The following is a 25,592-nucleotide window of genomic DNA, read 5'->3' as shown; positions in this document are numbered from 1 at the left end:
ATGCTTTTTTGATTGTACTTCAGTGGCAAATTTTGGACTTACTGTGTGACCTATTGTCCCATGTGTATGTGTAGAGTTACAGTATGATGGACTGGAGTGAAGGGTTCTCGGGTATGGCACAGCTTGGCAAAAGACTGATTCAAATCACTGTTTCAAAACAATGTCATGCAATTGAGGAAACCCATCTGACATGATAAAGTAAGGTCGCAAGGATACAGTCAGCTCCCAATATAGTTAGATTCTTGATACAGGGCTCATGGTTTGACACATACAGTAGGCTTTTGCAGATATTTACCAAAAATATACTGATGGAGATGCTTTACTTAGACCTCTGCTTTACTGGGGGTTATGTTTCACTATTTTTTACAGCACAATGTGTTGTTTTTTACACTTTGGTTTTTATATGAATTCAGCAAATGACAATTTATGAGCTTTAGACTTGCTGGTGGATTTTGGTGCATTTAGAAAGAGTCAGGCAAGCAGTCTCCCTCCCTTTCTAGTCTTTGTGCTCAGCAAAGTTAACCAGCTGCTAGCAGCGGATTCGGTATTTACCATACAATCATGAAAGTTGTGTTGATTTTCTTCTCTAACTCTTGGAAAGAAAGTGAATTTAATCCTCTGACCCCCAGGCAGTTTCTGGGCGGTTTCGCCCTATCACATTTTTTACTCAATTTGGGCTCATTTTCACTGGAAACAAAAGACACAGAATTTGGGAAAACTAAAAAATGTCTTTTGTGCAGTATAGCACTTTTATAATGCCATAAATCAGAATAAAGAAAAAATATATTTATTTCTTAATTTTACAAAAATTTAAAAACTGGGGCCTCCACATGATAAATATGAATGAGATATTTACCTTGTTACAGCTTCTAAAACCATATATTTTTCATCAGATGTGGTTAGTGCAAACTGTTTTTTGGTGACAATTTGAATGAGACATGAGAATGAATTGTAACTATTTTATGGTTAGATTTGATCATTTTTCCTGATGGAAGTATTCATAGCACATGATTCACTCAAGGGCCATTGGAAATTTGACAATCTGACAGTAATTTCAGTCTCTACGGTTTCTGGCTATGATAAACACTGTAATTTTACAGGGGTTTTTTTTCTTCATTTATTTTTTTAAGAAATGCCTTTCAAACCCATCAGTGGGTTGTGGGGTTCAGAGGGTTAACTATTCCTTTGAATTGCCGAAGGAAAGTCTCAGGAACTGACTCCCTACGACCTTAAAATGTTTGGTTCGACATGGCACATACTGTATGTCTAGTGACAGATGAGGCATGAAGTAGTTTTCTGAGATATTTATTCAATAATGTCACTACACCAGTCAACACACTTCACCTCCTCACTCATTGGTTAGTGTACAGTTCTATACAAAAGAAAAAATGAGCAAAGCTGTACACATATTCAGCCTCAAGTAAATAAACCATAATGATAAGCAAATATCTACAGGATGGGTAGATAAACATAATCAGGATCAGATTAACTGACAACTTAAAATTTTGATCTTAACATATATAACTTAGTCTTGCAAAGGAAAATCTGAAATATTAAAATGGAATATATACAGCATTTCAAAGTACACGCTCTACACAGATCACTATGTTCTCTTTAAACTAATATATGAAACTTGGAGTATTCTAAATATTAGACATCCGAAACAGATAAATAAACCATACAGTTACTAAAAGAAAGGTTTGACACTGACGAATAGCTCGCACACAGAACAGCTACAAGCATCTTCTTAAAACTCCATATGATCTATCTCTTCAACTACAGACACTGCAACTGAAAGTCTAAGGGCGTATTCACACCTGCCTTGTTTGGTTTAAACCAAACTAAAAAAATTGTTGGTGCAGACCTTTTGGGCTGGTGTGAATACAAACCATCGAACTCTGGTGCGGACCAAACAGCCGGACCGAGACCCAGCCGGAGAGGTGCTCTTGGTTCGCTTCTAAGCAAACCCTGGTGCGGTTCGCTTGATATGTGAAAGCGACTGCGCTAGGTCCGACCCAGTTCTAAAAATTCTATGCCTTTTTGGACACAACAGGCTCCCATTGATGTGGGCATTATGGGAAATATTGTTTTGATTAGTGCAGTAACTCCAAAGCAGCACATGATCAGACCATCGGGTTAAAATAAGTCAAGGCTCAACATGGAGCGAAGAGGAGACGAAATGTCTTTTGGAGATTGGGGCAGACAACAACATAAAAAGTATCCTTGACGTGCCAAATGCTTCTGATGCTCCAAAAGTTCTACAAAAATTTGTAACTGTATGAAACAAATTAATACAAGCACAACGAGTGAAACACGCTGAATCTCCATAATCTCCATAGTTTGTTTTCACCGGCGCCCCCCCCCCCTTTTTTTTTTTTACCGCGTTACCCTGCCCCCGACTGTTTTTGTCCAATGATTGAACGATCTTTGCACACATGTGGGTTTGTTGACAAATTCTGGGCCTCTTGCGAAAATTGCAATGTGAAAAGGAACTGCACCAAACCAAAAAAGAAACATTGTATTTTGGTCCGAACCAAAGACAGCGGACCAAAGGACTTTCCTGGCCTGAATATGCCCTAACTCCCCTGCTCGTTTAAATCCTACATGTTAACTTTCTCAAAGAGCCTTGTACCTCTCAACCTGATTGGTAGTTGCTGATAGCCCATTAAGACAGTGAATGTTCATATCAGGGTACAGTTTCCTTTCAATTAAGGATTTGTCCTCCACATCATGTCCAGGATTTATATGCAATATTTTAATAACTTGTGCATTGGTTTGCAATATGAAAGTCACTTCTGAATACAAAGATTCAGTTATAGAACTCAAATACATTGAATGGCTGTTACTGAGAGAAATGCCAGGGCCCATGGTATATAGTGAGTATATAGTGCATAGTGGTAGTAGGATTTTTATGGCATGTAGTATTTATATAATCTGTACATAATGTACACATACATAGTTGTTTTTCTATTCTGTATCCTGTACACTTTTTTTTATCTCTGTGCCACTGTTTTTTAATACTTGCTGGCTGTAACGATTTAATTTCCCTGGTGTGGGATCAATAAAGTCTTATCTTATCTTATCTTATCTTATCTTATCTTATCTTATCTTATCTTATCTTATCTTATCTTATCTTATCTTAGTGGAGATTAGAGGCAAATGATTAACTTTTCTCAATTCTCTGTTCTCAGCTAATATTATAAAAGGCTGCTGATTGCAGTGGTGGGTGGAAACAGACGGTGTTAATTCCCCTCAGAGACCATTGACCTCCCTTGCCTTTCAGCCTAACCTTCATCCAGACCTCTTCTGCATATGTTACCATTGTAAAAACCAAAGTATTGATTAAAGGAGAATGCATCCGTCATTTATGTAATCCATCAAAGAACTGTGGCCCATGTTTTATGTAACTCGTGTGACTCTATTCAATGACTTTGAGGTTATCACATTTTAGAAATGTTAGCCAATATTCTTATTATGAGACAAGATTGCCTGTACATTATATGATCAGCTTTTGTGCGTCCCATTCAGTCTGTCATAGCATGTTAGCTTTAGCTAGATGTTGGCCTTTTAAAAGCATGTGTTCATCAGTTTACTGATACCGTTGATTTCTTCATGAAGACAGTTGCTTTGGAGAGATGTGTCTTCATTTATCTCAGCTGTCAATTTAAATCAGTCCATGGAAAAGTCAGAGCCGCCCAAGGCATTGCTGCTGAAATGATCACAATGATCATAACACATAATACATTATGAATATAGCCACATGCAGTGATTCACACGTTCAAGCCATTTTTTGTTGAACAGAAGGAAGCAGCTCAATAGGCTAACAGCAATAAGTGGGTTTCAGGCTTCATAAATGTGAGCAAAGTCACTTCAGCTGGAACCCCATTTCAAAAACCTTGTGACATTGTGTAAAATGTACAGAGAGACAGATTGTGGTGATTTGCAAAACATTGAAACCCCATATTTAACTGAAAATAGCACAACGACAGCATACCAAATGATAATACTGAGAAATTTAATTGTTCTTTAAAGTTATATCCTAATTTGATTTGATGCCAGCAACACGTTTCAAAAAAGGGACAGGGTTGCTCTGTTGCATCACCTTTAACACCTATCCTTTTGGGAACTAGGGAGACCAATTGCTGTAATTTTGAAAGTGAAAAGTTTTCCCATTCTTGCTTGATGTACAATTTCAGCTGCTCAACAGTTCAGGGTCTCCTTTGTTGTATTTTACGTTTCATAATGCGCCAAACGTGGATGGATGCAGTGACGAACTGTGTTCACAGACAGTGGTTTCTGGAAGTGTTCATGAGTCTATGCAGTGATGTCCACTACAGAATCGTGTCTGTTTTCACTGCAGTGCCAACTGAGGGCTGAAAATCACAGCCATCCAATATTGGTTTTTGGCTTTGTCCCTTGCGTACAGAGATTTCTTCAGATTTTCTAAATCTTTCACTGACATTATGTACTGTAGACAATGAAATCCCCAAATTCTTTGCAATTTTTTATTGAGAAACATTATTCTTATATTGCCAGTGCAGTGTTATAGAGTGGTGATCCCCTCCCCATCTTTACTTCAGAAAGACTCACCTCCCTGGGATGTTAATAACCTCTTGCCACCTACTTAATCACCTACTTAATTTTGAGATATTCCACCAGGTGTTTTCTTTAATCATTTCACAACTTTTCCAGTCTTTTGTTGCCACTGGCCCAATTATTTGGAATCCTTTTGCTGGCATCAAATTTTAAATGAGGATGTAATTTTCAAAAACAATGAAATTTTTCAGTTTCAACATTTGATATGTTGTGCTGTCATTAGGCTAATTTTAATTAAATGTGGGATTTCAACATTTTGTAAATCATCGCATTGTGTTTCTATTTATGTTTAACACACTGTCCCAAATTTTTAAGAATAAGAAACCCCATTTAAGAATCTGATGCCATCCACAAGAGTGATGAGAAATGGGTGGACTTTCCAGCAGAACAATGATCAGAAAGGAAGAAAGAAGTTCCATTTTCTGGTGAGTGTGCAGACCTCCTTCAGGCATTTGGTGAGAGGTTTCAGGACATGAAAAGTAAACAAAAGGAATTCAACATATTTGCTATGCCCTTTAATGTGGAGCCAGCTGATATACCTGATAACCATCCATCCATCCATTATCTATACCGCCTATCCCTTTCGGGGTTGCGGGGGGCTGGAGCCTATCCCAGCTACAATGGGCGAGAGGCGGGGTACACCCTGAACCGGTCGCCAGCCAATTGCAGGGCCACATGCAAGGACAAACAACCATTCACGCTCACACTCACACCTACGGACAATTTAGAGTCATCAATTAACCTAATGAGCATGTTTTTGGTCTGTGGGAGGAAGCCGGAGTACCCGGAGAGAACCCACGCATGCACAGGAAGAACATGCAAACTTCACACAGAAAGGCCCCGCCTGACCCAGGGATCGAACCGGCAACCTTCTTGCTGTGAGGCACGCGCACTACCTGCTGCGCCACCGTGCAGCCCATACCTGATAACCAAAAACATAAAATCATTGAGTTGAAAATCAATGTTCTACTACTGTGAGCAGCAGCATCATCACTTCCATCATCACTTCCATTCGCAGACACCTCACCAAAGAGAAGCAGTTATAGCCAAAGCAGAGGTTAATTTTATACATAGTTAGAATTTGGTATGGCCAATGGCACCACCAAGCACGGGGCCAAGGGTGCCAAGGCCGCCATTATACAGTTTTACAAATGAGCAACCCCCTCCCCCTATTGCGAATGAATAATAAACTTCTCAGGTGCTACCCAGTCACCATGCAGACACGACCAAACATACATACGTATGGTATTTTGATTCTTTTTGCTCTTTTCACTCCATCCTTACAAAAACACTCAAAGATTTAACTCAAAAACACTGAAACAACACTTTGTGCCTGCTGTCTGAGGGTTTTGTTTTATTTCTTTTTTTTTATTAGTAATTACTAAAGCTCTTGTGAGCAGTTTGGCATCAGGCATGGAAAGAAGACACAAGAACTAATTTCATTGGGTTGACACACTTTAAAGTCCAAAAGATTAAAGCAGGAGAGTGCAGAAAGGCTGAGAGGAAAAAGAAGTAATGAGACAGAGAACCTGTAGCAGACAGGTGTGGGCAGAACAAGGTCAAACACATCTCTGTACAAATGGCTGATGCTTGTGTACTTCCGCACACACAGACAAACACACTTACATAACGTCAGCTATAACACTGTGCTCTCTAACTGAAATCTAAATCCGCAGTAACATTTTAAATTAAAGCTAAACATCAGGCAGAGGTAGGCAAAAGCTGTGGCTCATTTCTAGCTCATGACTGTCCATTTTGTCTGCTGAAATGACAACTGTTGTGGCAGATGTTATCATCAGTCGCTAGCTAGCTAATTAATTCAATGTTAGCGCCATGAATTAATGTAAAACACTGTCTGTGATTTTTTAATGTTGCCAGCTGACAAATGAGAATCTTGTAAAAGGGTTCTTAAATATGCACTTCACCAGTTGATGATTCATGTAACACATGGAAAAAACAAACTGCATTGCTCTTGTAGTGTAGAGTGTTAGTATTATAAGATTACAAGTATGAAAAGGAAAAATGTCAAATCAGACCATTTTAACACAACTCTGTTTGGCTGCTTAGCTTAGGTCAGGGGTGTCCATGTGTTTCATGCTAGGGGCCACATGGAGAACAGGTATTTTGTCCTAAGTATGTAGTACGGTGATTTTATTACGATTGAATTTCTCCCACTTGTAAATATCACTCCTAGAGGTAACAGTGATGCTGGGCAGTCTGAAGAACTGCTGTCAGGTCAGGTGTAAGCCTTGTCGTAGAGATTCTAAGTGCATCACATTGGTTTGGACCACAGTCTGCTGTCATTCAGTGTCATAAGAGAAAGTGTTTGTTCACATATGTGAGTAGAGCCAAATGTACTGAGCATCATTTTGGTTTAGTGCCTCATTTTGATATTGATATATCTTGATAATATGTTTTTTTCCCATCTCCTGTGGAACTCTGGAAATTAGAGCTGCTGGTGAAATACATGTCCTCTGTCCACATCCAGAGAGAAAAGCTTTGAGAGCAGGTTAATGTCCTTCTCACTGGCAGTGAAATCTTAAAAGCGGTGGTTAAATTCAGTTGTCAGTGATGTGAGCACAGTCATACATTACCTCATTTTCACAGAAATGTTGGCATTTCAGAACAGGAGATGAGTTCGTAAGTGCCCAGCACTGCCATCACTGATTTGCCTCTCAAGAATCCCAAGATGTTCCATACGTTTGTGATACAAGCCCATCTTTTCTTTGCAAGTCTTTGATCAATGTGTTCATGTGCCCATTGAGATCAACTAAAAAAGGAAGGTCTGTTCAGTTCAGTGAGCCTGTGACCTTACTCTTTGTAAATAGAACTGTCAATTTCAGATCATAGAGAATAAAACCTCTCTAAAACCATCCCGTGTCTAAGCCAGTGCACATCTGAATGGTAATTATTTGCCTGTATTACTAATCAGTTTCTGACAGGAAAGCCAGAAACTCCCTGTGATGAAGTGTTCTTGATCAAATAAGAACATCAGTCAATGAATAAAATAAATAAATCTATAAAGTCTTAACAGTTTTCACCATGATACTCATCACATCAGCCAGCTGGGCAGCTCTGTTGCAGAGCACTTCCTGTGACTGATATTCTCATATTGTGATGGTGAAACCCACGTTTGCAATAGGACACTGCCGTGCCTAGTTACAGTTGTGAAGCTATGATTGGACAATTGCTTTTTAGGGGGAGGGGATTAGTGAATACTTAGTTGCAGCCAAAGACCAACAAATGAACAACAGCCAGTGTAATATTAACATCTGATTTATTCAGGTTGCAGCCAATTACACAATCAGTAATTGATGCTGCGCTTTGTTCGAAGGAAGAAGTCCTTTTAGTGGGGCAGTTAAGTGATGGGGTTTGTCTAGAGTGATACAGAAACTGAAATACTGTACTAACATTCCAAGTCACCAAATCACAGTCACCATCCTGTGGTGTTCAGAGGATGAGGCACTGAAGGACGACACTCACTGTTGTAAGTAAGATATTAATTTTTTTGTGAGTGAGAGAGAGAGTGACTGTGTGTTGATCCAATCATTTCAATTTTTCTTTATTCAACTGAATCACAGTCATCAAATGTGTCATATTCTCCAAAGAGGTGAAAAGAAATGTTGCAGTCACTCATTGTTGTAATTAGATGTTACCTTGTTAACATGTTACAATTAGTTAAACTAAGGCTTTGACTGTGTCCCTGTTGCCATGGTTACTCATTTTAGACACAGGCTGTGCATTAATTTAGAGCAGTGGACAGTGTCACTGGGTTAGGGTTAACCCTAACTACTTAGTAGGTGTCCATTTTTAGGAATAAATGGACAGCAGGCAATCTGAACTAAGTATTCACCCAGACCATAACATACAGTGCATTCGGAAAGTATTCACACCCCTTCACTTTCCCCACATTTTGTTAGGTCACAGCCATGTCCATTTTTCCAAAATGGATCGAATTCCTTTTTTGTCTCATCAATCTACACACAATACCCTGCAATGACAAAGTGAAAAAAGGTTTTTTTTTGTTCTTTTTTAATTTTTGCACGTTTATAAAAAAAAAAATTTAAAAATTAAATATTGCATGTACATAAGTTTTCACATCCTTTACTGAGTACTTTGTTGAGGCACCTTGGCAGCAATTCCAACCTCAGGGCCGTTTCTCAATACCAAGTACGCCAAGTTCAGACTTATGAACTTGGCAGTTTGGACTTAGCAAGTTCGACTTGGGAGTACAGTCTCTCCAGGACGGGAGGATGCAGGACCGTCATTCTGCAATTGGGACAGCAGCGTACTTGATGACGTTAGCAGGACGACACATCTCCGAAAACTTTGGAGCAAATTTTAAACTACGCGCTATCGTGATGAATCGACCACAGATTTTAAGTTTTAACATCCACTTTCTCACATAAAATAATCTTAAAACCACATTCCGTACTACTAAAACAGCAGTTTTTCGAAACTTGTAACTTATAGTTGTGAGTCCTCTCCTCCACCATCGTTGCTACAAAATGCATTCTGGGATACGTGGTTGCCCCAAGTCCACACAAGTCACCATCCAATGCATACTCGATAAAGTGGGAGGGGCAAGAACACATCCTTTTGAGTTGGAACAGTACTTGGACTCAGAGTGATGACGTTTCTCAAGTACACAAGAACACAAGTACAGAGAAGAACGCATATTGAGAAACGGCCCAGGTCCCAGGTGTGCTACAATCTTGGCACACCTACATTTGGGGTATTTCTCCCATTCTTCTCTGCAGATCCTCTCAAGCTTTGTCAGGTCAGATGGGGAGTGTCACTGCACAGCTATTTTCCAGAGAGTTCAGTTGGGTTCAAGTCTGGGCTCTGGCTGGGCCACTCAAGGACATTCACAGATTAGTCCTGAAGCCACTCCTTCATTGTCTTGTGCTTAGGGTCATTGTCCTGTTGGAAGGTAAACCTTTGCCCCAGTCTGAGGTCCTGAGCACTCTCGAGCAGGTTTTCATCAAGGATCTCCCTGTACTTTGATGCTGCCACCACCACCGTAGGGATGGTATTAGCCAGGTGATGAGACGTGCCTGGTTTCCTCCAGATGTGATGCTTGGCATTCAGGCCAAAGAGTTAATTTTGGTTTCATCTGACCAGAGAATCTTGTTTCTCATGGTCTGAGAATCCTTTAGGTGTCCTTTAAGCAGGCTGTCATGTGCCTTTTACGGAGTAGAGGCTTCCGTCTGGCCACATGTGTAAAATCGTACTTGGCAATAAAGCTTTTTCTGATTCTGACTCTACCACAGGGGTGGCTGGCCCATAGTGGCCACACGAAAAAAATGGAGAGAAAAGAGTTTATTTTGCTGGTCTAAGTCTTAATATTATTGTCCAATCAGCAGCCTGAATATTGCTGTGACATTCAGCAGCTTGAATATCACTTTCCAACCAGAAGCCCTGCCCCCTCGGGGCGATGTCAGTCAGATTGAAAATCGCCCCAGGCGCTCTCATAGACTTAGATGTTGAGATTTTTTTTTTTTTTTCAAATTTTGGACATTACAATTCATTTCTATGGGCTCTGGGAGGGCTTGCCCCTATGTGATTTCTGCTCTGACATATACTGTGGCACGGTAACACTGTCGCCTCACAGCTAGAAGGTCCCGGGGTATCCTCCATAAAAATACCCCCACTAAAAACATGCAAGAAGATCACCACCTGACCGATGGTGACAGAAGGAAACTTAGTCCCCGGGCGCCGGTCGGCTGGCAGCCCACCGCTCTTGGTCTGCTGTGGAGGAACGACATTCCAGGATGGGTTAAAAGCGGAGAGAGAGAATTTCACTTGCATGCCGTGTGCAGTTCCCTGTAACTCTCTGTGTGCTGTGACAAATAAAGGGATTTCTTCTTCTTCTTCGTCTTCTTCTACAGTAGGACCTTATATAGACAGGTGTGTGCCTTTCCAAATCATGTCCAATCAATTGAATTTACTGCAGGTGTGCTCCAATCAAGTTGCAGAAACATCTCAAGGATGATCAGTGGAAACAGGATGCACCTGAGCTCAATTTTGAGTGTCATAGCAAAAGGTGTGAATACTTATGTACATGTGATATTTCATTTATTTTATTTTTAATACATTTTCTAAAATTTCTAAAAAAAAAAAAAAAAAAAAAACTTTTTCATTATTGGGGTATTGTGTGTAGGAGAAACAAACCTGCCACATACATATAATCTCTGACACAGTGTTGTAATAAAAAAAAAATTCTGGTCACTCAATAGCTAAATGACAGATGAAAATAGCATACAAATAAAGCTAATGTATTATGATCGGAGGAGCAGTGTTCCAACAGTTAATTGGATCATTTTGCCGTCTTACACATAATTTAGGAGTAAGCTTATGTCTGTCATGTCAGTGTTAGTAAAATGGATGAGGATTCCACTCTACTGCCTGTTGCACTGAATTTGTGGGATTCCAGCTGAAGAAAGGAGGCCATGTGTAATGCTGCTGCTATGTTTAGAGCCAGGCCAGACAAGTCTGGACAGACAGCAAAGGAGGACAGGGGTTGGCCTACTGGCTGGCTACTTATCTCACAAGGTGGCGTCCTGATTGGCTGAGTGGATAGCTTGATGGCTAGCTGAATGACTAGATGATTGCCTTGTTCATGTGTCTTGATGGCCCATTAAATGGTTTTTTTTTTTTTTTGGGCAGTTTAACTGGCTCAGAAATCAGCTGATTGGCTGTCTGACTGGCTTGGCTGGCTGGCTCACTGGCTGCTTAGGTGACTGGTTGGCATGTCAGCTGGCTCATGGCAGTCTGAGCTCTTTGTGACATCGCTGGCAAGTAGTCTGACCTGCAGCGTGTCACACTCAGAATGAGGTCAGCGCTGGTCAGCCACTCGAGGGAGCACGAGACAGTGACGTCACAGCTCCAGCAGTCTGAGGGGATTATCTCTCTCTCTCGCTCTCTCGCTCTCGCTCGCTCGCTCACTCGCTCTCTCGCGCTGTCTGTCATCAGAACTGGGTCAGTTGCCAAGTATTCTTGTCATATTAAACATTGCTAAGTAATGCAATTGATTGAAAGTTTTTGGAGTCCACAGAATGTCTCCTTGCCTGTCTTTTGCTGTCATTAAGTTTATGATAAACTAAAGACTGTTGTTCATTTCTTTGTGCTCTCCAGGGTTCATAGTAGTTCATGGAGTTATGTGGTGGATGTGGTTTACACACATTAGAAACAAGTTCAGTTGTTTCTGTCATTCTCTGTATTAAAAATACATTTACTTATATCACACTGATCAGTACTCATCCAAAGCCTGCAGCTATTGTAAAAAGGCTCCACATGATTAGAAGCAGTTACTGGCTGAAATTCCATTGTCATAACAACAATAACTGAATTTTCTCTATCTTTTCAGAAATAACCCAGTGACCCTTGGGTCAGCGAAGGAGCTTCAGGGTTGCTCAGTAAAGCCTATAATACAAACAGACAGCCTAATTACTGTGGATGTCCCATCCTGTTTGGAAAGCCAACATGCTTTTTTTATATCACAAGTCACACTGACAAAAAAAAATTAGTTGCTTTACATGTTTTCTTTTTGTTTAGTTACATTTAAAAATGCTGTTCAGGAAAACATATCTGGTAATAATTTATTTCTAATTAAAGGATAAGATGATGTTCTGTGTTTATGTTATTGTCAAGAAATCATATGAGAAGATGAAAACCAACAGTGTTTGTCTCTCAGTACTTTCTGACATCTCTACTTTGTCTGTGGCTCTGAGCCCTAAGCCATTAGCCATACTAAAGATGTAAATCTTCAAAAAAATTAGTCACAAATGTATGGTGCAATTTTGTTAAAAAGGCTCAGTAATTTCCTCAAACAACTGGGCACTGTAGTTTTTAGCATTTATTACTCAAGTAGGAGGAAATAGTACTTGTGTTTTGGGACTATTTTTAGCAGAAAAATAATCCACTCTAGGTAGGCCAGTATTTTTATCAGTGGGATGATATATTGGGGATTGACTTTGATAAAGTACACTATGTGTTCTTTGTAATGAAGGGACATGTCTCTTAGTGCAGCCAACTAATTTGGTTTAATAGTTTTTGGACAACAATGGAGCACTGTGGCACAGAGGAATAAGATACTGCAAATCAGGCTTTAAATTCCCGTGGAGTAGAATCAAGTCATTATTGGTTTGAGTGTTTTTCATGGGATTTGTTGACAAGGAGAAAATTATAGAACAGCACCAGACTGGCATATTTACTGCAGCCTCTCTGAGGTTAGTAGAAAAAACATTCAAGGACATAAAACTACCAGTAAAAGTAAAAAGATAGAAGTGAAGAAGTGAAAGAAGAAGTGAAGACCTACAAGTGAAGTAAACCTCTCTTTCATGGATCCCACTATTGAAAGTAGTCACATTTGCTCGGGCTGTGACTGACAGTTGTTTTCATTATAGATTAATCTGCAGATTATTTGTTAAATTAAACATCTGGCTTTACAACATCTTAAAACTGTGAAAAAAGCCCATTTCAATATGCTAGAGCACAAGGTGACATCTTGTTTTGTTTTTTTGTTGTCTTGTCCAAATCCAAACATTTAAATTTTTTAATTTTACTACAATGTAAACAGCAAATCTCGTATTTGAGAGCCTGCTTGAGAAATTACTGAAACAATTAAGCAATTATTATTTTCAACTGATCAACTAATAATTTCAGACGTACATTTGCCCAATTTTAAAAACAGTCAATGTAATGACTTTGACACACTACATGCACTTTGTCTCTGTGAGTGGACTGAGAAGTCCACAGCACCAGAGTATCAGCCCTCCATTACAGCGTCGTATTTACAGCATTCCACATCAATTATATCCAACATTGCTCTGTGTTGTTAATATAAGCCATGACTCCTCCAAGATAGATTTAAAGCGGCAACAAAGCAATGACATGAATAAGGAGAGGTAGAATATATTCAGTTATGGCTCGGTAAGGCTTTCAGCACTTTAATGTCTTTTTTATTTGGGATATAAAAAAGCCAGGTTCTCATACTGTATATCTGAAGTGGTGACTTGTAGCCTGTGAGAGAGGTTTTGTGTTGGCCCCAAATAGTCTTTCTGTCAGCAGACTATCACAGAAGCAACTGCCAAGATTTTGAGAATATTTAGCACAGATAAATCTTCAGGCAACAGTTGATTTAATATTGGTGTTAATGTTTGCAGTTTCTTTTTTTCTTCATAACTTTGACAGTAAAAGGCAATATAAACTTGACTCCAACTCCTAGACATTCCCCAGAAATGTCTTCATTCACTGCTTTTACTGCAGTGTTAGCTGTGCAGTCTGTAGATGAATACTTAAATACTTTCTTTTTTCTTTTTGGTGATGGACCACGTAATTGCAAGTTGTTGTCACTTGTTTTCTTGTATGTTTGATGGCTTTTCATAGCTGCTTTAAATGCTGTAGTATAACAGCACCTTGAGGTTGTGGTTTTGTGTGAAATATTTTGACAAATACAGAATGGATTGCCATGAAATTTGATAAACACATTCTGTTCCCCTCAGGATGAACTGATGAATAACTTAAAAATGGATTTTACGTTAAATTTTCAGATTATATCTTGAGTTACTTGTGTTCATATATTTGTGTAGGTAACAGGATGTTCTCTTGAATTTCTACAGGTTTGCTAAAATTGAGATCAGTGCATCCAAGCCCATCATTCCATTCAGAGAAACAGTGGTACGTCCTCCAAAAGTGGACATGGTGAATGAAGACCTGGGCAAGCAGCAGAAAGTAGCCATCATTCATCAGGTGAGTCAACCCCACAGTAACTGAACTGTGGTCCACGACAATATATAACCAGTTTATGAAATATTTTCTGTACTGAGCATTTTCTGTCTCCTAAGTCTTTGCTGGGAAATGGCATGCAGGACATGATGTCTTTTACAATTACGTGTTGAAGAAGAAGAAGATGAAAAAGAAGAAACTGTACTTTATTTATCACCACATTACATGCACACACTATATGCACACGCCATGCTTCTTGTGAAATTAACTCTCCGCATTTGACCTATCTTGGTCCATCGTTCCTCCGCGGCAGACCAGGAGCGGTGGGCTGCCTGCTGACAGCGGCGCCCGGGGACTCATCCTTTTTTCGTCACCATTGGTCAGGTGGTGATCTTCTTGCATGTTTTTAGTGGGGGTTATTTAAGGAGGATACCCCAGGTGAACACGGGGAGAACATGCAAACTCCACACAGAAAGGCCCTTTTTCCTCAAGCAGGCACTGAAGGCATGGTGGAGGACACGCCACCAGCGCCCACAGCGGGATTCGAACTGGGACCTTCTAGCTGTGAGGCGACAGTGTTACCACTTGTTCCACCGTGCCACCTAAGGCACACAAAAAAAAATGTTGCATGTTTTACATTACCAGGTTATAATAATTTAGAGAACTAGCAGTAAAAAGGAGCAGTGGAGCAAGAATTTCTTGGATTTACTGACAAATTCACAAACACAGCCATCAACATGTCAGTGTGTATGTATGTGTTGACAGGTGAAAGAAGAGGCCTCTCAGGGCCGTTCGTCTGACACTCTACTTGTGGACCCTAGTGGTCTCGTGACGCTCACCACTCCCAACAGACTGGCCACTGTGAGTGTCCGGGCAATCCCCCTACCACAGGGTAAGACCTGGACACACATCAAGCAGACTGAAGGTCTCAGTATGCTTAAAAAAAACTTGGTTGCGTGTTGTGTCATCCATATTCAAAGGTACAAGTGTGTATAGCTTTTCCCGATAACCACACCACTAGGCCCTGTCATCATCGAGAGGGACAATACACAATTAATCAGAGTAATTGGAATAATGATGCATACTTTCACACTGTCACAGGCAGTATTTGTCAAGGTCAAACCCTTCCTACCATCACACCCCCACATACCTGGCCAATCATTGTGTGAGGTGGATGCCACTATACAATTGTCTCTTGCAACAACAAAAAAACGTTTTTCAGATTTAGCCCCCACACCTTCACCATTTGATGGAGCTTTTAGGCACAGTGAGACAATCCAACACGCACTTTGTTTGAAGCCTCCTGAGGCCTTAAGGATTCAGAGGCAAGGTAGAAATCCTGTGGAATAATTGATTTCTGTAAACATGTTTCCAGTCTTGTGTCCAACAAGCACAGATTGTGTTGAGTTGAAGCAGAAACAGAGGTTAAAGAAAGATAAAGATGTGAAATGCTCAAATTAGAGAGAGCTCAACTTTATTTTGCCTTCCATTACTCATTTTCTTCATGTTTTTATATGAAATCAGTCAGTCAAATTTTCTTATCTTCTCCTATGGGATAAAAATCCACTCCATAGACTTTCCTAAGACTCCACCTCACCCCTGCTGGCTTTTATTCTTGCAAATCATGGAGTGATGTATACCAGATGAGCACAATTGCCTATGAATTTTGATAGAAAACCAGCTTGCTGTGCCAGGGAGACCAGTTTCATGGAAATAAAACTGTTCATAAAATACTTGATGTGATTTGTAAATACAGCTTTCTTACCTGATGGGAGTGCACACTGAAACTTAAATGTTCTGAAGTGTCTCTTACCTTAGTGTCATTGTTCCATGAAACCATGTCAATGTTTTTCCTCCTATCAGAAGTGACCCATCTAATGGAAAGTAACACAGAGCTGATTCGGACTCTGGAGCATTTAAACATGTCTCTGAGGGAGGGGAAGAGCCTGGACGTCAGCCTCAGGACTCTGGAGGCCATCGCTGGACTCAAGGCCCAGCTGGAGAGCCTGCTGCGGGGGAGGAAGTGGAGGAATGCTGTGGAGCGAATCTGGTCCTTTGGACCTCGCAGGTCTGGTTCACATGGAGTTTGATTGATTGCTCCAGGATAGATTTATAGTAGTGACTGGAGTGAGAAGGACATGGTTCACATGGATCTAAACATTCTATTGATAATAAGAAGAACAGAGTAGACTGAACTTTTTCCTAGAGGAACTTTAGTCTTTATTTACCTCTTCTGCAGAACTGGGAACCAGACCTTTATTTGAAGCAGGCCATTATTCGCAATTTGCTCTAACATTATAAATCTAGGCCCATGACTAACAGCTGTGTCAGATTGATTGTTCAAATGATCCAGTAATATATATTTGGTCCAAAACACTATAATAATCCTTGGATGCATCATTTGAAACTACCTGGCAGATGTCCTAATCAACTCTAAAGAGCCTGTACTTGTAGGTTTTATGTCAGTTTCAAAATGGCCACTGCACTCTGACCTCTCCATTGACACCTTTCACTTCATGTCCACAGCCTACAACAGCCAATGAGAGTCTGCATTGAAAAGAAGTGCCTGCCCCTTTTCTTTCATGTTAAGATGTAGCAAGTAGCAGCCAACTGTGTTGATGACTGGGGTTTGTATAGCCAATGGAATTCCAAAAGTGCATTTTTACAGTAGGCCTAGACATACCCTTTGAAAAACATGTGTAAAAATTCATTTTCTATGGTATTGTTATCCATTTTATTTAACTTCGACTACAGTAGAAAAAAGCCAATCCTTGGCTCATTGCTTCTGAGTAGCTAAAGATCTGATGACATCTGACATAATTAAATCTTGATGGCCATAATGTCAGCTAAAAATAATTCCCATGTTAGATGTGAAAGTACTCTGGCTTGACATGCTGCTTTTGCTGCTTCTCTGATGTCCGCCCTCTCTCACTCTTTTCCCAATTCGGTGAATTTAGAATTTATTTCGGCCAAACCAAGGGTGGTGGTGATTGTTGGAGTTAGATTGAAGTGTGTTTTACGATGGTAGAATCACTGTTTATCTGGAGTCTTGTGGCTTTGGCGAGAGCAATTTAACGGCTGTTTCTGGTTAAACAAAGAGAATCTTACTTTCTATTAAAAAGGTCTATCTCTGTAGGGATTTTTTCCATAATGTTGTCAGACATTTAGAATAACAGTCTGAGCCTGTCAGTTGCAAAAACAAGCACTTTCAATGGACATACATGGATTGTGTGTAAACCCATGCAGGGATTACATTGCAACCTGTTTCCTGTCTGCCGGCTGCAGCACTCTTGTTGAATATGGGGAAAACTTCAAACATTTTTGTCCTCACTTGTCACTTGCACACAAAAACATGGGAAAATAGCATCGATAATCCCAAATGTATTTGTTCAGAATGTCTCGAGTTTGAAAGGCACTTTATAGAGCCTAGCACTGGTGTTCATTTAATTATGTCATCTTAAGAAAATCCTTCAGAATTGTGCTGTTCTGCATACTTGGGATTTGTATGGACACAAATGTAGCATCTTGTAAACTATTATTCATCGTGTTACTGTCCTTGTTTTCAGGTATGGCCCCAACATTCTGCTAAACAGTGTGGAGGGCTACCAGCGGCCCTCAGTGTGGCAGTGTCTGGCCAGAGGAGACAAAGCTGGCGAGGCTGGAGCTCAGGCCGCTGTTATACGAGACTTTGATAACAGCATTGCTAGTGGCTTCCAGCTCGCAACTCTGTCAGGGCCCATGTGTGAGGAGCCTCTGATGGGAGTTTGCTTTTCCGTGGAGAGGTGGGACATCCAGTCTTCAGCCTTGCCACAACATCAGGACTCCTTGAAGGACGACTCCATATCCCATGAGACTTTAGGAGACAGTGTAGTGGAAAGAAGCACTGAGCCATCTGAGCAGGCAGAGGGTACAGCAGCAGGGCCTGGCCAGGCCAGTCGCAGGCCAGACGCTGCTTCTGTAGACTGCTACGGGCCAGTCTCTGGCCAGCTGATCGCTGCCATGAAGGAGGCCTGCCGTCATGCTTTCCAGGCTCAGCCCCAGAGACTCATGGCTGCCATGTACACCTGTGAGATCATGGCCACCGCTGAGGTGCTGGGTAAGAGAGCATTGTCGACGAACACACAAAGAAAATATTTTAGGTGTGACAATTTGCAATCTCTCTCTTTTTTTAATGTAGTTACGTTTTTTTTTTAATTGTTTTTCAAACGTGATTATGAAAGAAAAAATCCATTCCCTCTCTCTATCTATTCATATGCTGTGGATAGTTTTTGTTTTATTTGTCCAGGCTTTGAGATATGTGCTCGTGAAGTTTCTGCCTCTACCCTGATATAAGGGAAGTGAATGGTATTTTGTTTTTGGTGTTCACAGCACTGTTAGAAAATTCAACAGCAACATATCTTTCCAGTTTAACATTTACTCCAAATCATTAGAAAGTAGTTCATATGAGATGAGTACAGAGTGACGTCTGTAGATTATCAAGAGTAACAGCAGCACTGTTATTCTCTGTTTGTTCATCACCATTGAAACTGACAATTATTTTCTATGCTACAAGTTTCTGAAATGGTATATTTAGATATGAAAGATTTCATTATTTAATTATGGCTTCATTATCTTATATTCAGCTATGAGTTTCCTCTGACAAAACCTTCAGAATGTAGAAAGTTGAGTGTATGGAAGTGCTACTGATGTGGAGATTTTTGGCTCAGGGTATGAAGAAAAAACTCATTTTGAAAAAACAGCCTTTAAAGACAGGTATTGTAAAATTCCATACATTTTCAGACACCACAAGTGAAAAGGGTAAATATCATTATCAAACTTGCCTGGTTTATTACTTACATCAAGACAACTGCTTTTCTGTTACATTTTCTGAAATTTTATCTTTAAATATGTAAGCCATGTATTATTTAGTGAACAATGGCTTATTTGCATAAATGTCCAGAACAGAAATCTGACCTTGAATTAATACTTAAATCTGTATTTTTGCTGTTTTCTTTGTACTAATCTGAAAGAAGGAATGTCATGGAAACAAAAATAACAAAATATTCCCCTGTTTTCACCTGTAGTGTCTCTCCATGACACGTGTCATTTTTCAAACAAAATCAGACAGAAATGTCAGTCATCTCAAAACCTGGTCAAACAAAATCAAAAGTGTCTGCATGGCCACACGCCATACAGATGTCATTCACAGCTGACTGAGATCTGATCACAAGGTGATCCAGACCACCTCCACATGTGGTCTAGATGGACTGATGATCATTCTGCGCACTTTCATACCTGCATAAACAATTTTTTGTTTTTTTATCCAAAGAGGACATCCACATCCAGATTGTATCCAATGAAAGAATCCCATTGAATTACTGTCATTGAATAAATACATACATACATATACATATGTTTTGGTCTCCACGAAATTCCTACAATATGAGAGAGCTGGTGGGATTTCAAAAATATAAACAAAAAAAAAGCACCAACAAACATACACACACTTCCTCACAGTTGGTATTTCAGCATGAGAACTACAGGCCAGACTGCAGAGCTTAGTATAGACTAATGCACCACAACGCTCCCTAAATTTTTGTCGTCTGAAAGTCATTAAGTTGAAAATGAGGCTTGAAATGTCATGTAATGTGTTGGTAAACAATATCTCCATGCTTGTTAGTAGCCACAGCAGCTTTTTACGCAAAGCATTGCTCTGTCAGATGAATCAGCAGGCTGACTAACTGAGTGTAAAATAACCCCAAAAATCAACAGATTGTTTCAAATTGTTTGTTTGTTTCAAGTTCCTGGTATGTGTTCACATACTTTGCCCATAAAGTCGATTCTGACTTTAATTTTCTGAAAATCCTCAGGTGCCACTGAGGACTGTTGAATCAGATTGTAATCAGGATCGATGCATGTCTAGTTACACACACCGGAGAGTACTCAGTGCATTGATTTACTATACCTGAGACTGCACATGTTGTTGTGTGATCCAAATTTGCGATTATGCATTTCTCCAATTCAATCAGAATCCAAGTCCAGGTAGAATTCACCAACATATCCTCTAGATCACATTTGGCTAGTTTCATTAGTAGAATAGTGTAGTGTATTGTCTGGCCACATAAAGCGTTTACAGTGTTGTGTTACACACTTGCCCTTGCTATTTGTTCACACTTGCAGAAGACTGTTTTTGTTATCTCCATCACAATGTGTTCGGACTCTTTTGTGTGTGGAAGTATGAACCATGTGTCTTTCATCAGTCTGATTATATTCTGTGTCTGTGTATCTGGTGTCTATGTTAAGTGAGTGCCCGTGTGTTAACTGTGCGTCTCTCCCCATTCTCAAACTTTGTGTAAGGTATTACATAAGAGTAACTTATATAGCTGAGAGGTTTTGTGCAATGTAAATATTGTTGCTCACACACAAGAGACCATACGCAGACACCCGTACGGATACAGCATGTGTGGAAGTGCGTCCATCGTCCATACTGCTTTCCATGTCCATGTACAAAATACATCCTAAAGTTCAGGAACCTACAACAAAGCTATGGTGACACCTCCATGCAAAGATTAGTTCAAACTAGCTACACCAATAAATAAGCCAAGTAAATATACAATATTGGCCAATATATCTGTATTGTTGTATATGCTTGTCGATAATTAACAAAAGAAATGGCTGCACAGAGATGCAGAACTAGGTCTGGGGTCATTTAGAAAGTGTCAGCTGTGCATAGTTTGTCCACTTGAGAGCACTGACACAAGCTCAGCTATGAAATGTTTGCATTTTAAAAAGTTACGATCAGTCAGTATATCATCAGTGTCAGTCCGAATTTTTCAAATTTGAATCTTGATCTCCAATTTGTTACAACGTGAAAACGATTTCTTGAAAACAGTCTTCTTGCTGTGTATCATGTATCTTCACCCTTCCTGTTCCAGGTCGAGTATATGGTGTTCTGGGGAAACGAGAGGGTCGCGTTCTCCATGAAGAGATGAAGGAAGGCACAGACATGTTCATTATCAAGGCTGTTCTGCCTGTGGCTGAGAGCTTCGGATTTGCAGAGGAGATTCGCAAGAGGACCAGTGGATTGGCCAGTCCACAGCTGGTCTTCAGCCACTGGGAGGTGATTATTTTTATATATATATATATGTGTGTGTGTGTGTGTGTGTGTGTGTGTAAGGAGACCCATGTTTTCATATTTGAGTGACAGAGTACAGTGCAGTACAGTACAGTGTTTTTCCAGTCTACATCATTTTATCACAGCTCTGTTGTCTAACTTTTCAAACCTAAATCTTAGGCCACAGGCTAATTTTTTCAAGTAGCAAATTAACGCTTAAAAGTCGTATATGAACAAACTGTTTTCAAAGTAGTTGACCATTGACAGGTCCTGTTTGCACAGTGCGAGTTGTATGGTGAGGCTTTCCATGATGACACAGCAATTATCTGCAATTGTCTCGAGTGGGGGCTGCACGGTGGCGCAGCAGGTAGTGCGCGTGCCTCACTGCAAGAAGGTTGCCGGTTCGATCCCCGGGTCAGGCGGGGCCTTTCTGTGTGAAGTTTGCATGTTCTTCCCGTGCATGCGTGGGTTCTCTCCAGGTACTCCGGCTTCCTCCCACAGACCAAAAACATGCTCATTAGGTTAATTGGTGACTCTAAATTGTCCGTAGGTGTGAGTGTGAATGTTTGTTTGCCCTTACATGTGGCCCTGCAATCGGCTGGCGACCGGTTCAGGGTGTACCCCGCCTCTCACTCATTGTAGCTGGGATAGGCTCCAGCCCCCCGCAACCCCGAAAGGGATAGGCGGTATAGATAATGGATGGAGTGGTTGTGTGTGTCCCTGCCTACACAAGCATGTCCTTGAGTTTGAGGGAGGCGGTGAGGCGGTGTTACGCTGCACCTTCAAACCTTAAAAACTGTGCACAAGCATATTCAGGAGAATTGATGCTGCTTTGAAGGCAAATGGTGATCTCACCAGATTACTGATTCAATTTAGTTTTCCTTTATTTACCAGACTTTGTATATCATTCAGTGACGAATACAAACTATGCATGGCATTATTTTTTGAACGCATCCTTCCGATACAACATGTCCGTGTACTGTGTATGTATCCGGCAAAAATGGATTAATTTTAAATATATGCATTTTAAATTAAGTCTGTAAGGCAACAAACTGTGGAAAAGGCAATACTTTCTGAAGCCATTGTGCATATACACACTGTGCACACACATACTGAAGTGGGACTAAGCTCGTTATATGGGGCTGTGGGTCAGTGAGGCTGTCTGGTTAATGACATGGATCCCACAAGGGAGGTGGGATCAAAGCAGCAATAGACGACATGTGCGTTAGACCGTTATACCTGCTGCTTGGGCAGCTTGAGCGGCGGCACAAACAGGCACGTGTGCACATCTCAGCGTCCTGCAGGCCATATGGACAGCGTCAGTTTGGATAATGGATCAAGTTGTCTATAAAGAAAAAGATGATTTTCCACTGTTGTACAGCTACATGTAGGAATATTCTCAGTGTGAGTTGAATATCTTAAATATTTAACAGCGTTTATTTTAAATCCTGCTTGTGTTTTATTGTTACAACCCCAATTTCAAAAAAGTTGGGCTAAGTTTTTTAAAATGTAAATAACAGAATACAGTCATTGGCAAACAAAGTGTATTTAACTGACAAAGGTTTTCCAAAGTGTTTTGGAGCTCATGTGGTTATCACACACTAAAACTGACAGATTCACTCATGTGCAATATTAGTGTATCTTGCACAGCAACATTGGTAACCAGGACTTGAAATCAACATTTTTCAGTCCTCCACATAAAAGTACCCACAACTAACGAAGGTCAAAGTTGAACAAGGAAATTTGACTAACCAGGGCTTTGATCAGGAGTTGCGATCATCTGACTGCTGATGTTTCTTTCCCCGTCTCACTGCCTTTAGCAAAGTTGCTCTCCAGTTCATCCTCTACATGCTTCCCCTTTGTAACAGCATCCACAGTCACGGTCTCCACTTTCACTACTACACTGAAGATGTTGAACCAAACAAACTCACTGTCATTACCAAAACAGCCTCTTTCCACTTGAACAAACATAGCTTGTGTCCACCCATCCCATTCTTCTTCTGCTGCTTGAGCTCTGATGCATACTCTCATTACATGCAGACTCGAGCAATGCAGCGGCAGTTTTGATGATACATCCTCCAAAAGTCTTTCATAATCTTCAGTAAACATCTAGAACACTACTGTGCACCTGTTCACTCAGTCACGCTCCTGTGACCACATCACCTCCATCCTGAAGAACCTCCACTGGCTCCTTGTCCCACAGAGGATGAAATTCAAAGTCCTTCTCTTCACTCATTAAGCCCTCCATAGCCAGACCCTCCACGTTCCACAGTCTTCGTTCATCTTTCCTGTAGGCTAACCAGCTGCAGGCACACCTCCACGTGGTTGGGAATTTTCAGCACTGTGGAAGTTCATTCTTTCTTCTTTGAGACAGTAGTTTCGAAGTTGTAGTGACTATGCCATAAAATGGCAAAACCAGCCCTGGGTCAAAGGATTAAGTTTAGCCTAATATAGAGATAATGTGTCGGTTGTGTATCATAATATGTTTAAAGACACCAAGTTTTAATGAGGTAAATATGCAAATTAAGTAAATGTATGTAAAAGTACATCCACAGTAAACTGGATACATTTGAAAATTCATCTTTTCTCAGCTGAATGTGAGCTTTTTGAAAACACTCTCCAGCGTATATAAATCTTAAAATGCTGGCTGCACAGTTTAGTGTGAATGAGGAAAATAGAGCTTTAGGAAACAATGATGTAATCCCAGTTGGGGGCTGTGTAGCAGTAAAGAGGGAATTTTCTTTTTTTCTTTCTTTTCATTTTGAATGGTACTGTGACAAAGCTATCATAGAGCCTGTAGATCACCTGTATGCCCTTTGCATGTATGCCATGACCTTCTTGTCATCATTTTAACCATCTCGCAGCACCTTGCAACACCCTACCACTCCCCCCCCCACCCTCACTCCTAGCCCATTGCACATTGTCTTTGCTTCATTAGAAGTTCTGTCTTGATTTCATTTATGTGCAGATGCTTCCTCACAAAGAATTGGTCCTGAACTCCCCACGGTCCCCCCGCCCTCTCAGCTTCAGGACTCTCCTGCTGCTTAGTGCTGATGTCAACATTCCTACTGGCAGCGATTTGATATGGCCAAGATATTGGATTAACATATGAATGAGCACAGAGGCAGAGAGAGCAGATTTTGAGCTCTGTATTGTTGTGTAACTGAAGGGTTAGTGGCTCCTGTTGGGACATTTACATTAGATTTCCATCAGAATGGAGCTTTTGTTCAGCTGCAGACTGGAGAACTGTGTAAATAAATCTTGTATTGATCAGCCAAAGCATCTGTCTGACTGAACAGCTACAATGTGACTGTGTGTGTATATGTGTCTTTGTGTTGTGTCTGTCTGTCTGTCTTTCTGTGTGTGTGTGTGTGTGTGTGTGTGTGTGTGTGTGTGTGTGTGTGTGTGTGTGTGTGTGTGTGTGTGTGTGTGTGCGTGCGTGCGTGCGTGCGTGCGTGTGTGTACGTATCTGTGTATGTGTGTGTGTGTGTGTGTGTGTGAACATGTCTATCTGTGTGTGTGTGTGCGTATGGGTGCGTGCATGTAGAAATGCTTGTGTGTACATTGTACAGTTGCAATCAAAATTATTCAACACCCATTGCATATTAGGCTTATTGGCAAAACGTACAATTTTTCAGCTGTTTGCACTAAACAAAGTAGACAAGGACAGTTGAAATAGTTGAATAAATCTAATATTATCATGGTTTTTACCCAATCCAACACAAAATTCTACTTTAAATCACTACTGCAGTCTCAAAATTATTCAACCTCACAACAAGCATCTTCAGTACTTAGTAGACCTTCTGCTGTTATGACCTGCTGCAAACGTGATGCATAGCCAGACACCAGCTTCTGACAGTGTTCCTGAGGAGTCATGGGCAATGGCCTCCAGTTCAGTAATATTCTTGGGTGTGTGTTTTGCAACCACCTTCTTCAAATCCCACCAGAGATTTTCTATGGGGTTCAAGTCAGGCGACTGTGACGGTACCTCTAGAATCTTCCTTTTCTTCTTCTGAAACCAAGCCTTGGTGGACTTTGAGGTATGCTTGTGATCATTGTCCTGTTGGACGGTCCAATGACGCCCAAGCTTCAGCTTCCTCGCAGACAGCATGTCGTTTTTTCCTAAGATTCCTGATACTTGACTGAATCCATCGTGCCCTCCACACGCTGCAGG

The 25,592-nt window shown here is 40.6% G+C and overlaps 1 protein-coding gene across 4 annotated transcripts in view; it reads left to right on the top strand.

The window, feature by feature from the left end:
- efl1 (elongation factor like GTPase 1) overlaps nucleotides 1-25,592 on the top strand; it is a 115,367-nt gene that overhangs the window by 87,070 nt on the left and 2,705 nt on the right. For all 4 annotated transcript variants that reach the window (XM_070973294.1, XM_070973238.1, XM_070973468.1 and 1 more), the window contains exons 18-22: nucleotides 14,220-14,349; nucleotides 15,091-15,217; nucleotides 16,189-16,393; nucleotides 17,892-18,421; nucleotides 21,240-21,424. In XM_070973294.1, the coding sequence (XP_070829395.1) occupies nucleotides 14,220-14,349; nucleotides 15,091-15,217; nucleotides 16,189-16,393; nucleotides 17,892-18,421; nucleotides 21,240-21,424 (1,177 nt within the window). The remainder of the gene's footprint in view (nucleotides 1-14,219; nucleotides 14,350-15,090; nucleotides 15,218-16,188; nucleotides 16,394-17,891; nucleotides 18,422-21,239; nucleotides 21,425-25,592) is intronic.

The sequence above is a fragment of the Chaetodon trifascialis genome, chromosome 1, assembly GCF_039877785.1.
Source record: "Chaetodon trifascialis isolate fChaTrf1 chromosome 1, fChaTrf1.hap1, whole genome shotgun sequence".
NCBI classification, from domain to species: domain Eukaryota; kingdom Metazoa; phylum Chordata; class Actinopteri; order Chaetodontiformes; family Chaetodontidae; genus Chaetodon; species Chaetodon trifascialis.
Note: the sequence above shows the minus strand (reverse complement) of the source record. Positions and strands in the feature narration are given on the sequence as shown.